Source organism: Rhododendron vialii, chromosome 4a, assembly GCF_030253575.1.
Source record: "Rhododendron vialii isolate Sample 1 chromosome 4a, ASM3025357v1".
NCBI lineage: Eukaryota > Viridiplantae > Streptophyta > Magnoliopsida > Ericales > Ericaceae > Rhododendron > Rhododendron vialii.
The window spans coordinates 6,002,802-6,016,564 of record NC_080560.1 but is presented as its reverse complement, the minus strand read 5'-3'; the positions used below and the strand labels follow the sequence as shown (position 1 = coordinate 6,016,564).

Genomic DNA, 13,763 nt, shown 5'->3' with positions numbered 1-13,763 from the left:
GTACTCTATGTACTTGGAATTTAACCTTACTAGTTGTAACCCGTCCCTGAAGGCACCGTCCTTGAAGACACAGTTACATCGTTTGACCTCGAGAAACAAAAATTCAAATATCAATAATCATATAGGGGAGTGATTTTCATACTTCCCTTTTTGTTTTCTTGTTTTTTAATGTTGAAAGTCTATGCATTTTTCCACTAAATACAAAAGAAATGTGAATATTAAATCCCTTTCTGTATGTCAAAATATTAATGTATTTCAACGCATATTTTCATGGTTTGTATGTATTTATACACCTAACACACATACTAAGTTGAGTTGTGTAAACATTTTCGCTTGTTGCTAGTACTATTACCCAAACCAAGGACTCTCTACGAAAATCCCAACCAATCGCTAGACACTCGTCTATTGCAAATTACGATTGATTTTTCTCACAAAATGAACACCAATTAGTCAAATGTTACCTATAATATCAGAATATAAATTTTCTAAAAGTCAAATACTTATATCCTGGGTGAAATCCCGATAGTTAGGAGTATGTCTTTATAAAGGAACGAATTACAAAGGGCAGAGTTACACATGAGTTCCACTTCCCGGAGTTTTCAAATGGAACTCATTCTACTCTCCAGATTGAAATCTCAGAAAAGCAAGCTTGCCCAAGCAGCAACAAACGCAAAACCACCAAACGGAGCTAAGGTGGAGTACTTTCTGTCCTCAAGCAATGCCACAGCATAACACCTGCGAAATATCAATAAGTGGTGTTAACTTTGTTGTCTAATCACATATACTCGATATTCGCATATCGGTGGACGCAGATTTTCTACTAAGTTGACAAAATGATATTCAGAGAATGGCAATGGCGTCTTCAATCGGGAAACTGTAATTGCAAGAAACATCATTTCGCCCGAGTGGCGATAGAACATTTTCGCTCTGCCACACCTAAAGCTATAAAATAAAATAAAAATAAAAATTACTCAAAATTCACAGGACCTTACAAGTGGATGCTATGCATCCGTTCTCTGCCTGGCATATTTACCTTTCATGCACTCTTGAGAATACACAAAATATCCGTGTCGGAGACCAGATACTCGGGCAACTGTATAGGTTGTGTAAGACTTTTTAGTAGGACATTCACCATGAAAGCATATTTACAAATTCTACTTTTATGCCTTCATGCAATAAACTCTCATGCTATGCATGAGCTACATGGAACCTTGTAAACACCATTCAACCTAAAAAATAAGGAAAAATTACACTCACAAGTATGAATATCTTGTCCTTGACATCGGGATTTAAGTCTGACAGTTAGACATGCACACACACCCACATGACAATACCATTTCACTCAGATAATCCAAGGCATTCGGATCCTCCACTCAAGATTAAATGCACGCCTCTATGTGAAAGATTCAACACTAAAGCAACTAAAGAGATCCATATTGAAATCCCTCCCAACCTGATGCTATGACTTGCACATACACAGGACTCAGTTGTGCCCTCTAGTAGCTGTTGCCATATTGTTTACAGCTGAACCTTCAAAGCTGAAATGAGCAATGATACACACCGAGTTTTTTCGGTAATTCGGATACAATAGAGCCTCGATGGGCTTCTGTAACAAATATTATTTCTACAGCTCAAAAAGCCGTTAGCAAAAGGACACTCAAGTTATGATGTATTATAATTCTCATTAAAATACCCGAGAAGTACATTTTGGACAACTAAATAAGTTTTCCAAAATAAGCCAACTAAATGAAATGAATATGTAGTGGATTGAGGCCTCTAGATTTGGTGGCTCAATCATGGTGCTGTAACTCTCTAACAAGTTTTGAATGACAAATCAGTATGAAGCTTGCATGAATAAGTTCCAATGTCCTTAGGGTGTCTCCAATGACATGCATACCATGAGGGCTGTCAAAGCCACATTATAGCAAGACCTTTGCAGAATGCCACCCCAAAGGTCTGCCAAAAGAACGATATAAAATGGCATTGTCAAATCTGGCACAATGTTTGGCTTTGCTATATCCACTACATAATTTCTCTCCATATTTCTTTCATTATGGAACGCGCAATGAGCTTTTCCATTTGACATTTTGTGAGGAATGAGGGGTTCTCGTTTAGATCTGGTCTCCTCCTGGCTAAGACTCTTGAGGGATCTCTTGGCAAGTCTAGCTCCGATGTCCTAGTCCTGCACATGCAGCACCTGCGTTAGTGCCAAACCGATCGGAGGTGACCAGAAAGGCACTCCGATAGTACTAAAGTATCTCTGGAGGAGGAGGAAGTACAGTGCTTAGGGTTTGTGAGATATCTAGAGTGTACCTTATATGGTTTATCCCCATAACTTATATAGACCGCCAAGACTTGCTCTCCAAGCTAGCAAGTGCCCAGCCTTGGCTGACGTACGCTATGATGTATTGAGCCAGGCGGTTGGTTGCACGTGAGTGAGCTGGCATTGACAATCCATGTGCTCGTAATGACCTTATCCGATATGGTGTGACGTCCGGTTCACCGGTTCGGACTGGACGTCCGGGTTCGCTAATACTGTCAGGTCTGGTATTGGCTTTGTCATTTTGGCACAAACCTCGGAAGATGCTCTGACAAAGTTGATAGAACTCTGAAAGCAAAATTTTGTATTGGAATAGGGAATGTCTTAATATTGGACAGCTGTTAAAATTTTGAACGCTGGAAGTCGTAGAAACGTTCCGACAGGTCAAAGGTACTAGAGTCTCTTTCTTGGGAAAATGCAGTCCATATTGTGTTTCCTAGGGGACAAACTCTAGACTTTCTTATCATCAACATATGCTTTTATGGACTACCAAACTAGTAAAAGGGGACATGCTCTTGGAAGTAAGACTTAAAATCTCTAATGTTCTTTCATGTCGGGTCGGCGAATAATGTCACCAGTTTCCTGAGTCCTCGCCATGATTATATACGGCCTCAGTCCCCAATTGTTAGCCCTTTTTTGGGAATTTCAACTTATTAAGGGGCATCATCGTCGCGATTTGTATTTTTTAATTTTTCCTTATTACCCTCAAAAGTAAGGAGACACCATCATTACATTTCATTTCACTGATTTCAGGGCTGCTTTTCTAATTTGAAAAAGAAAAGGGAAAAAGGTAGTCTAGTCAGCGATGAGGGTATAACATATCCATAACAAATGCTGCCAAGAACGGCGGATTTATGAATAAATTGGGCTCATCCTGCATGTGTATATGTTGATTGCTGAGTGGCCAAAACCTGGAACAAGAGTTTTATTTGAGCTTCGAGATGGACTGTAAGGAATAACGATAAAGCTATTCGGGAGCTAAGGGAGGTTGTGACTGGGAAGCACCAGGAAGACAGACTACAAGGTGAAAGCACTAGGATGTAGTCATCATTACCTCCTTCTTGAGATTAATCATGCCCACTTGTGCCTTTCCCCTCCCGAATCAATCTGTCATGATTCTTCAAAGTGTCGTGAAATAATCGATCTCATTAGCTACGACCTCTCCTCTCACTTAATGGCAGAGGTAACTAAAGGGCCTGCCTATTCTCTAAGTCAAGCATGGATAACATAATACCAGGACTTACAATAGGAAAGATCGTGTCATTATTTTTTGCCCAATGACTTATCAAAAGGGACCATATTTCCGGGGACAGCAAAAAGTATCGAAAGGGACTAAAAATTGTGGGCGGGGAAGTACTACTTTATAAAGGAAATTATGTGCTTCGCAAAGCTTAGCATGAGGTATACTCCTCCTATACGAACTTCAAATGAACCAATTAAAACAATTTAGAGAACTAGTACAATTGCAAGAAACCCTTTATACCATTACGAATAACAATGAAAAGATAGCGGCACTTACGTCCCTGAGAATGCCACAATTCCAGTAGTCAAAAGGCCTCCAAACTGCAACCAAATACTATGAGAAATTACACTCATCTATCATCAATGATATGTATGCTTGCACTCATATACGGGAAAAAAATAATGAAGAATGGGGGCCTCACAATATTGGGGCGTTGGGTGACAGGAGCAGCAACCAAAGCAGCTGTGTGAACCAAGTGGTAGAGAGATGCCGTGTGCCAAACCTTTCAAAAATTGATGTAGCAACAAAAAGGTTGTAAACCAAACATGCAGATGAAAGATTCCAATTAAAAAGAAAAAGAGGCACAAAAGAAAGGAAAACCTCTTTGTAAGTGGGATTTTTGGGTTTGAAGGCATGAGCACCATAAGTCCCCAACCCAAGAGCAGCTACTCCTGCAAACATATAGAGGGTTTTGTCAGCTAAACCAAACAGATACATAAAATTTACATGTGGGTACATCTAATTGTGTCTCTATGTGTGCATCTAGAGAGAGAGAGAGAGGGAGAGAGAGAGGGGAAACCAGAAATAGCAGCGACTTTGTGCCAGAGACGAGGATCCATTCTTCACCAGGTAACCACTTTCCCAATTCCAAGAATGGAGAACGCCCCAAATCAAGCAACGCAGTTATCAGTTCTCGACCACGTCGTATGCTATTCTCCTGGGTTATCAATTTCCGACCAATGTTCGGGAATTGATTCTCACACTGCTCTTTTATCCAAATATTTCTGTAGTGATTAAAATTATATGACTACCGTTTTTATGTGCAAAGAGAAAAATGTATATTTCTGTAGTGATTAAAATTATATGACTACCGTTTTTATGTGTAAAGAGAAAAATGTATGAAGGTAATTAATTTTACACTACCAGAACACCGGTTCCTCCTTGATTGTTCCAACTTTGATACCTGTTGTTGTTCCTAATTCTACGTGAATGAAGATAAAAAATAAAATGAACTCGGATAAAAGAGATGTGAAAATCAATTTCCTAAGTCTTTTTTTTTTTCTAGACGATAGACATTACGCTTAATTCCGCTAAGGAATTTTTGAGATTTTTGGGGCTTTTTCTTATTTTGTCTTTATTCAAAAAATTTCGCATTTGTTAGTTTTGCACCTAATTTTTCAGGATTATTGATTCGTTTAGTCAAGACGAATCGAAAAAGTAAAAAATTATGACTTTTACCCAAATAAATATTCAAGATAAACTCAAAAAGCTGATCTATAAAAATTAGGCTCAAAACTGAGAACAAAAGTAATCGAAGACATTTACTACGTAGAGAGCAATTTTCTAATATGCTATACATAAAATCAGCTCAATCGAATATCGAAAAGTGCTTGATCAATAGATCTAATATTCAGTTCAAATTTCGTAGTCCAAAATTGTGAATGAATTATTCAAGCACTTATTTATATCCGATTAAGCTGATTTTTTTATACGAAAAATAACATGTTCTAACAAAAGAATTGTTGGACTATAACAGAAAGGTAGCAGGATCATTTCATCTGTTGATTGTAATTACATACATCATCAAAATTACATGGCAAGAGGAATTTACACAGACTACACAACAAAGTAGCTGTTGTTCTTAAATAAACAACCATCAGATGAACAAACAGTACATGTAGTAGGAATCACTTGAAAGAAAGCTTAAAAATGACAAACGACATGAAAAATATTTCTTGAAAGCTAAGAGCACACACATGGACAAACAGTATAGTACAACCACTACTAATAGGTTTTAGTTTCTTCGCGCCTTCCTTTTCGGCCTCCTTTGAGTTTTCTTTGCCCTTTCGAAGATCGCAACAAACCATTCATGATACCTTGTGGTCAGCATCTGCCCAATAACCAACCCAATTATCAGTCCACTCCCATATCCCATCATTATGACCATCCAGTAGATACCTGTCGAAAACTCTAAACCATTGCCTTGCGAGCTGTGTGCTGGTGGTGGTGGGGGTAACTTTTCTGAATTCTTGCATAACCTCATCAGGGGGACACCACACAATCCAATATTCCCACCATATGAACTATTATCAAATATATCGAATTGTTTACCTTGAGGTATGGGGCCAGTGAGACGGTTATGAGAAACGTTTAAGACTGAGAGGAAATTTAGTTTGGATAGCTGTTGAGGGATCTCTCCTGAGAGGAGGTTTTGAGATAGGTCCAACGATTCCAAGTTTGTCAGATTTGTCAAGGATGACGGGATGACGCCAATCAGGTAGTTTTTGGAAATGTTTAGCACTTGAACTCCATTGAGATTTCCAAGGGATTCTGGAATTTCGCCGCTGAATTTGTTCCTTGAAAGATCCATAACTACAAATACACTTTGGATCCCCGAATACAACAGAATTCTCCCTTTGGTAGATACTGTTATTGAATAAATAAAATACCAACTGTAACCAATGTTTCCAAAATATATATATTCGGGTTTCAACGCACGCATATATGTTGAATGCCCTTTCGTGACCACTTTCATTGCTTTCCAGTTCTGAAAGTATTTTGATGGCAATAAACCAGAGAAATCATTGTAAGAGAGGTCAATGATCCGCAACTTTGGAAACTTTAAACCGATTTTAGGATTCTCAATGACACCATGAAATTTGTTAGATCGGAGTATAAGAACTTGTAACTCAGGGAGAGTTGCCAACCAAAAGGGAAAAGTGTCCTTGATCTGATTATCTCCTAGAACAAGAATTTCAAGCATTGTACAATTAGCCAATGAACGTGGTACCTCCCCATGCAATTGATTTTGACTCAAGTCAATCATCTTGATCCCCCTCATGAACATAGGAGGAACAGTACCATGAAAATTATTGCCACTCAAATTGAGCAACAACAGAGAATCATTGCTAGAACTGGTCAAGCATTCAGGTATGGCCCCACTTAAGTAATTATCGGACAAGTCAAGCGCATAAAGAAACCTATTTTGGCAGAATGATGGTGGGATTTCTCCGGTTAGTAAATTCCCAGCGATCATATAAACAAGGATAGACGGTGGTGGAAGTAGGACTGGTCCTCGCAGCCTATTAAAGCTGAAATCTAGGAGTTGTAGTGATATCCATGGAATGGCATCTGGATGCTCCTCAAATCCTGTAAGAAAGTTTCCATAAAGCTCGATTTCACTCATTCTTTCTTTACTTGTGTTCCACAACCAAGTTGGAATCTCGCCATGAATACTGTTATCAGCCAAACTAAGCGATTGTAATTCATCTTGGAACCTCAAGAAATCTGGGAACTTCTTCAAGTTGCATGACTCCAATCCTATACTTATGAATTTGGGTAGAGTAACATTGGTACTGTTTGTTGCGAGCACCGTCAATTTGTTTTCGTTCAATCGCAATACAGCAAGGTTTTGGAGATTTTGAAAGATATCTAGCTCAACTTTACCACTCAAGTTGTTTGAAGAAAGATCAAGACTTTGAAGATGCTTGAGTAGAGAGATTGATCTAGGAAACATGCTAGATAGTTGATTTTCTGAAAAGTCTAGATTGGTTAATTGGGTGAGGTTCAGAAGCCAAGATGGGATTTCACCAAGTAACTCATTGTTGCTAAGAACTAAGATGGATAGCTGGGTCAAGTTTGCAAGAGACTGTGGTAATACACCATTTATTGTTGTACCAATAAGGTATAATGTAGTGAGTTTCGATAGCTTTCCAAAGGGGAAAGATAGGGACGTTCCTGCATCAAAAGCACTAGTGCTGAGTCCTAATTCAGTTAGTTTTGATAAGTTTGCGATTGATGAAGGAATTTGTCCCCAGAAATTGTTTCCCAAAAGACCCAGAGACGTGAGCTGGGCTAGATTGCCAAGCGAGGGTGGAAGAGTCCCATACAAATTGCAGAAATGTAATTTTAACACAGTTAAGGAATGAGGATTCCTAATTGAAGTTGGAAGCACTCCCGAAAAACTTGTGTATGAAATGATCAATACCTCAAGCGGACTACCGCGGGGAAATTCAGGAAGATAACCAATGAGGTTTTCATTGAGTATAAGGTCTAGATGCCGTAGGTTTGGTAGATGAAAAATGCCCATTGGGAATTCACCGTAAAGCAAACAATTTGCAAGATTAAGATATGTCAGAGAGGTCATATTCGATAAAGCACCTGGCACCGTAGAAGATACGTTCACCACATTGAGGTTTAGTACTTTCAGGTTGGTTAGGTTTTGAACTAGGTCTTTCAGATTGGGTTTTTCAAGTTTCAAAAGATATTCAGTAGAAAGTGGGTCAAAGTGTCCAGATAGACAAAGGAAAGTCAATTGTGAAAGAGAGGAAATCTCTGAAGGGATCTGACCGGAAAAAAAAGAATTGTTGAGTTTGAGACTCCTTAGTCTCGAAAGATTTCCAATTCCGGTCGGAATTTGAGAATAATTGAAGTGATTGTCAGCAAGGTTCAACCTCCTAAGGTGAACAAGGCTGAAGAGGCTGCTGTTGGAGTTGATAGAACCATAGAGGAAGCTGCTACTGAGGTCGAGATCAATCACACGACCGGTGTCACGGTCACACTCCACGCCATCCCACAAGCAGCAATCGCTAGCATTTGCATTGAGCTTCCATGACTCAACCTTTGGATAGGCAGAAGGGTCGCCAGAAGCAAACTTCTTGACGTCAAAGCTATGCTTGAACTGCAGCAAGGCTGATCTCTCATCTTCATGGCATAGTGGCTGCGTAGAAGAGTAAGAGTTAGTCAAAACGTTAATATTAAAGCAACAGAAGATCATCAGGAACATGTGAAGATACAAAGATGAATCCATCATGTATTATAAAAGTAGCTATCTTAGAGATACAAATCTTGGATGAGAAAGCCAATGCCCTTAATGTGCTTTTATACACTTCGAGTGCTCAAAAGGCATCTAATAATGGACCCCTCCCCCTGTTTCTTTGGAGTTGCTCCAATACCTTTTTAGGTCAAGTCACGTTAGTTGTAGAAGACCTGGAAAATAAAGAAAAAAGAAATCGTGTTTACCGTGTTATATGGTCCTTAAGTTTTTGAAATTGACAAAGTATAGATTACCTCTCTGTGTTTTGAGCCTTTGACACCTCATCTCCCTAACATTTGAAAATGACCAATTTACCTCCTCATGATTTGGGGATTAAAATGCTACCGTTACATTTTCCATCCGAATTAACGAAAGGTGTAGTACACATGCTTGTGACGAGAGTATGAATGAAAAAAAAGATTTAATAAAGTTGAACTTCTATGTAAGAAGACAACATTACCCTTCTTCTTCATCACCAAACAAATTTGCAACAGTAGCCATGGCCGACCATCTGCAAATCCGATGACACCGCAGCTCGTGCTCCGGCGTATCCCTTAGCCAAGGAACGTGGTACCCCCCACGCAATTGATTTTGACTCAAGTCAATCAATTTGATCCCCATCACAGACATCTAGGGAACAATACCATGAAAATTGTTGTTACTCAAATTGAGCAGCAGTAGAGAATCACTAATAGTGGCCAAACATTGAGGAATGGCACTGCTTAAGTGATTATCAGACAAGTCAAGTGCAAAGAGCACTGTTTTGGCAGAATGATGGTGGGATGTCTCCGGTTAGTAAATTATCATTGACGATGTAAGAATGGATAGATGATGGTGGAAGTGGGAGTGGTCCTTGCAGCCTGTTAACGCTGAAATCTATACATGGCAAAGTACGGATTACCTTCCTGAGGTCTGCCAACTAGGTTTCATTAATGAACACATCACCCACCTGTGGTTTTAGAGTAAAGTGCAACTCCTAACTCCGTCAACGACAGAAGTAAAAAGACCACACTACCCTTTCTTAAATAAAGGCTTATGAGCATCTCCCAACAGTCTCCCATTTCCGGTGAGGCTCATTTCCGGCGAACACTATCTCTCCCTCCTCTCTATCTCCTCACCTAATCCATCCCTCCCACCCTCTCTCTCTCTCTCTCTCTCTCTCTCAACGCACACAGCCCCCCACCCCCCACGACACACCCCTTACCTTTCCCCTTCCCCACTCCCGGTGCCACCTCCATCTCCGGTGAGGCTCATTTCCGGTGACTTATTTTGTAACAAAAATGTCAAAAAGCTATTAGCAAATACCCTATATGCTCTGCCGAAGGACGAACAGCAACCGCATAATCAAAGAGTAACGCAACCCACTCGAATCAAACCTTCGCGAGTTCGAGGCGATTTTGAGTGTTAGGGTTTCGATTCGAAGGTTTTTGGAGTTCGATTCACATATGCGAGGCTCGACAAGTCGATTTGACTTCAAATAGGTTCGAAAATGGTTCGATTAAGGTCTGAAACAGATCAATTCTTGCAAATAGGGGGCCGAGAGGGCCGGGGAGGAGGGAGAAGCACAAAGGAGTCGACATACTCTGTTTTGGAGGAGATCACCAGCTTGGGCTACGAATTTCAGATCTTCTTTTGGGATCTCTAAACGCTGGTATATGAAATTTATTAAGCGTTAGAGATTGAGTTAATTCATGCTCTTGAAACTTGCTTCTATCTATTCTCTGTCACAGACCTCATATGTAACGGAGATTTTTGCTACTATTTGATTTACTTTCGAGTAGGTTGTTATCACGGTGTTTGGACCATATATTCACTGTCCGTCGATGATCGACCGAAATATGGCGATTATGAGAATGCAACCTATTTTTATTAGTATTGATATTTGTATTTTAATAACATGTGCAGGACACTTGGTGTGTCTCTATTTACTTGGAGGTTGAAAAGACACATGGCATTGTCCTACACACTTAGAGGTTGAAAAGAACACTTGGCATGTTCTTACACACCTTGTTGTTAGTGGGAAGTTATTTGGACAAGTGGAAGCAAAAGAGAATGAAGAAGTTAAGAAGTTATTTCCTACGCATCTTTGTTTTTCTATAAATAGCCTTTTTAGGCCTCATTGTAAGGACACACAAAAACAACGCCAACAGACCTTTATCTTTTCTTTTCTAGGAGTAGTTATAACTTGTAATTGTTCACTTGATTATCTTAATCGATTGTTCTTCTACTTTGGAGATTAATAAAGTCAATTTTATTATTCTTCTTCCACAATCCATCCACTTCATTGTTTGTTTTCAAAGAAGTCCTGAAAATGGCAAGGAACCAAACTCTACTTTTCACATCCACATTCCAACAAATCACAATATAGTTTCTCCGTCGATTTCCCGTCGATTGGATGGAAATCAAAAAATTAGATAACAATTTTGGCTCTAGAAGGAGGGCTCTTACTAGTTTGGCAGTAATAGATTATTATCCGTGTCGATTTTGGAATATTTTGTCCAATTTTGGCCTATTTTACAAGAAATGAGAACATATTTGGCCAATTATGAAGGATAAATAGTCCTCTTTTTGACATCTAATTTGCATGGGGGCAAACTCAGTACATTGGTCCTTTTGGTGGCCATAATCTTCAACAAATGGCAGTAAAGTAACCAATATGTTGATGCCTTTTGCTCTGAATTTTCCAAATATCCAAGGCTGACAAAGTTTATCCAATTTGTTTGGATATCGACGGGAAAAGAAATCAATTTGTTTGGCCTTGGATGCCAGGATATGATCCCGTCGATTGGAAAATCCATGACCCCCGTTGATTGGGAAATCCTGTGTCGATAACGGACACGGCTTCTGGTACCGGTTTTATTTGGTTTTGCCAAATGAACTTGGAGGCATAAATGTTTACACCGTAAAAAGTTATCACCCGTCAATATCGACAGAGGGGTGATTTAAAACTAGTTAAATTATTCACTTGGGTTACGTTAGCACTTCACCCAAATGAATAAGGGGGGCATTGTTTGGACCATATATTCACTGCCCGTTGATGATCGACAGAAAGGTAGCGATTATGAGAATGCAACCTATTTTTATTAGTATTGGTATTTGTATTTTAATAACATGTGCAGGACATTTGACGTATCTCTATTTACTTGGAAGTTGAAAAGACACATGACATTGTCCTACACACTTGGAGGTTGAAAAGAACACTTGGCATGTTCTTACACACTTTGTTGTTAGTGAGAAATTATTTGGACAAGTGGAAGCAAAGGAGAATGAAAAAGTTGGGAAGTTATTTCCTACGCATCTTTGTTTTTCTATAAATAGCCTTTTTTGGCCTCATCGTAAGGACACACAAAAACAACGCTAACAGGCCTTTATTTTTTCTTTTCTAGGAGTAGTTATAACTTGTAATTGTTCACTTGATTATCTTGATCGATTGTTCTTTTACTTTGGAAATTAATAAAGTCCATTTTATTATTTTTCTTCTACAATCCATCCACTTCATTGTTTGTTTCCAAAGAAGTCCTGAAAACGGTAAGGAACCAAATTCCACTTTTCACATCTACATTCTAGCAAACCACAATACAGTTTCTCCGTCGATTTCCCGTCGATTGGATAGAAATCAGAAAATTAGGTAACACATGGCAATTAATTTTGAAGCTGCATTATCCGGAATGGAATGCTCCGAAACCTATGCACTTAGGAGATGAACTCTGGGTTTCTCGACCATGGTAGCAGTGTGGGAGAGAGGACTTTGTTTGTTTGGATAGTGTTGGACTGCTGGGGAAGATGATGGGTAGGGTAATGTAGTCATCTTACACCAAAATATACCTTTATTTAATTTTTTTTTTTCATTCTCACTCTCAAAATAGGCGTGTGTGTTACACCTTCCGTAAGTTTGGAAGGAAAATGTAACGGTAGCACTTTAGTCTGAAACCACAGGTGGGCGATGTGGTCATTATTAAACCCTAGGGAGGTCATCTGCCAAACGGACAAACCTCAGGAAGGTAATCCGTACTTTGCCCTTCTATATATATCCCCATGATTTGATACTAGTGCTTAACAGGCAGAGTTCATCTTGTTGCTTGGATGTTCCGGTTCATATTTCAAAGTTCTAAGTCGTGATTCAAAAGAACATTTCGATGCAATCTGTCATTTTGGACATTTTGAACTCCGGACTGGATCAATCTGTCATTTCGATGCAAAAGAACATTTCCAATAATTAGAACAAAGGCAGTTCTCTATTTCCTTTTTTGAATCCGTTGTCACGTTGGGGATTCAAAAACCAGAAAGCGTGTAAGTAAATAGGCACTCTTTTTTTTTCATTGTTCTTTGGAAAGAGTTAAAGAGGGAATGGAGCAAAAATAAATAAAATAAAATCTGCTGGAGTGGGAAAATAATCTAGGCCGCGTGTTTCATTACCTGTTGATTGCATTAAAATGTTGAAAACGATTATGAACTACAATTTGGCAGTTGGCCTTTGTTTTTTACAAATTTTTTTTTTTTTTTTTTGTTGGGGGTTACATTTGTTAGGTGCTGGTCTGGAGCTGTGATGAATGTTTTGGAGATTTATAAAAAGGCAAACAATATTTTGCTAAGTGCTTTAATCTGTTCAGAAAGAAATTTTGGCGATATATCCACTAGAGTCGCTCCTCTTTTATTTTGTGACTACTTTTTTCATGTGCTTGCCTTGAAATTTGAATCAACTTTACTTGGCTTGCCTTTGTTGGCTCCGTTTGTTTTGATGTAAAATGTTTTTCAAAAAACAAACTTCGGACATTTATTTTTCGGTGTTTGATTGGCACATGAAAATTATTTTCAGAAATTGACAAAATAGTATGTATAGAGAGTGTGTGTGTGTGTGTGTGGGTGTGGGGGTGGGGGGGGGGGGGGGGGGGGGGGGGGGGGGGGGGTGGTGTGGGGGTGTTGGGGGTGCTTAAACGGTGGAATTCAATTCAGAAAAGAGAATAAGGGAATTGAACGTGGGTCAGAACTGACGATCGAGGAAACTGAACAGTGAGAATCACAGTAGAAGGTAGCAGGTTCATTTCGGAAAATAACTTATGGAAGATTTTAGGGAAAGTCTTTTTCATCCAATTAAAAGAAAAAGTTTTCCTCATTTTTTATACAACCAAACACCGGAAAATAGGTAAAACATTTTACCGAAAAAT

General features: G+C 39.1%; 2 protein-coding genes across 3 annotated transcripts; both read right to left on the bottom strand.

Annotated features, from left to right (window-relative positions):
• Positions 1–446: 446 nt before the first annotated feature.
• Positions 447–4,571, bottom strand: LOC131322886 (uncharacterized). Of its 2 annotated transcripts, XM_058354444.1 has the most exons (6): positions 4,363–4,519; positions 4,164–4,234; positions 3,985–4,065; positions 3,840–3,883; positions 1,454–1,538; positions 614–735 (listed from the first exon to the last, which is right to left on the bottom strand). In XM_058354444.1, exons 1-5 carry the CDS (start codon positions 4,400–4,402, stop codon positions 1,484–1,486), a joined length of 291 nt encoding a protein of 96 aa, XP_058210427.1. In that variant the 5' UTR covers positions 4,403–4,519; the 3' UTR covers positions 614–735; positions 1,454–1,483. The 2 variants fall into 2 exon arrangements, with proteins under 2 accessions (XP_058210426.1, XP_058210427.1); XM_058354443.1 differs by lacking the exon at positions 1,454–1,538 and having other exon boundaries at positions 447–735; positions 4,363–4,571.
• A 1,006-nt stretch (positions 4,572–5,577) lies between these two features.
• Positions 5,578–8,592, bottom strand: LOC131323588 (receptor-like protein 7). The gene has a single exon (XM_058355440.1). It carries the CDS (start codon positions 8,590–8,592, stop codon positions 5,578–5,580), a length of 3,015 nt encoding a protein of 1,004 aa, XP_058211423.1.
• Between the last annotated feature and the right edge of the window lie 5,171 nt (positions 8,593–13,763).

What these genes read in the sequence shown, in the direction of transcription:
- LOC131323588 (XM_058355440.1), bottom strand. Translation starts at nt 8,592, where the DNA reads ATGGATTCATCTTTGTATCTTCACATGTTCCTGATGATCTTCTGTTGC.
- LOC131322886 (XM_058354443.1), bottom strand. Translation starts at nt 4,402, where the DNA reads ATGGATCCTCGTCTCTGGCACAAAGTCGCTGCTATTTCTG. An exon ending in TCACCCAACGCCCCAATATT is followed by an intron (nt 3,884 to 3,984) that starts GTGAGGCCCCCA and finishes ATTTGGTTGCAG; the next exon opens with TTTGGAGGCCTTTTGACTAC. An exon ending in ATTGTGGCATTCTCAGGGAC is followed by an intron (nt 736 to 3,839) that starts GTAAGTGCCGCT and finishes GATATTTCGCAG; the next exon opens with GTGTTATGCTGTGGCATTGC.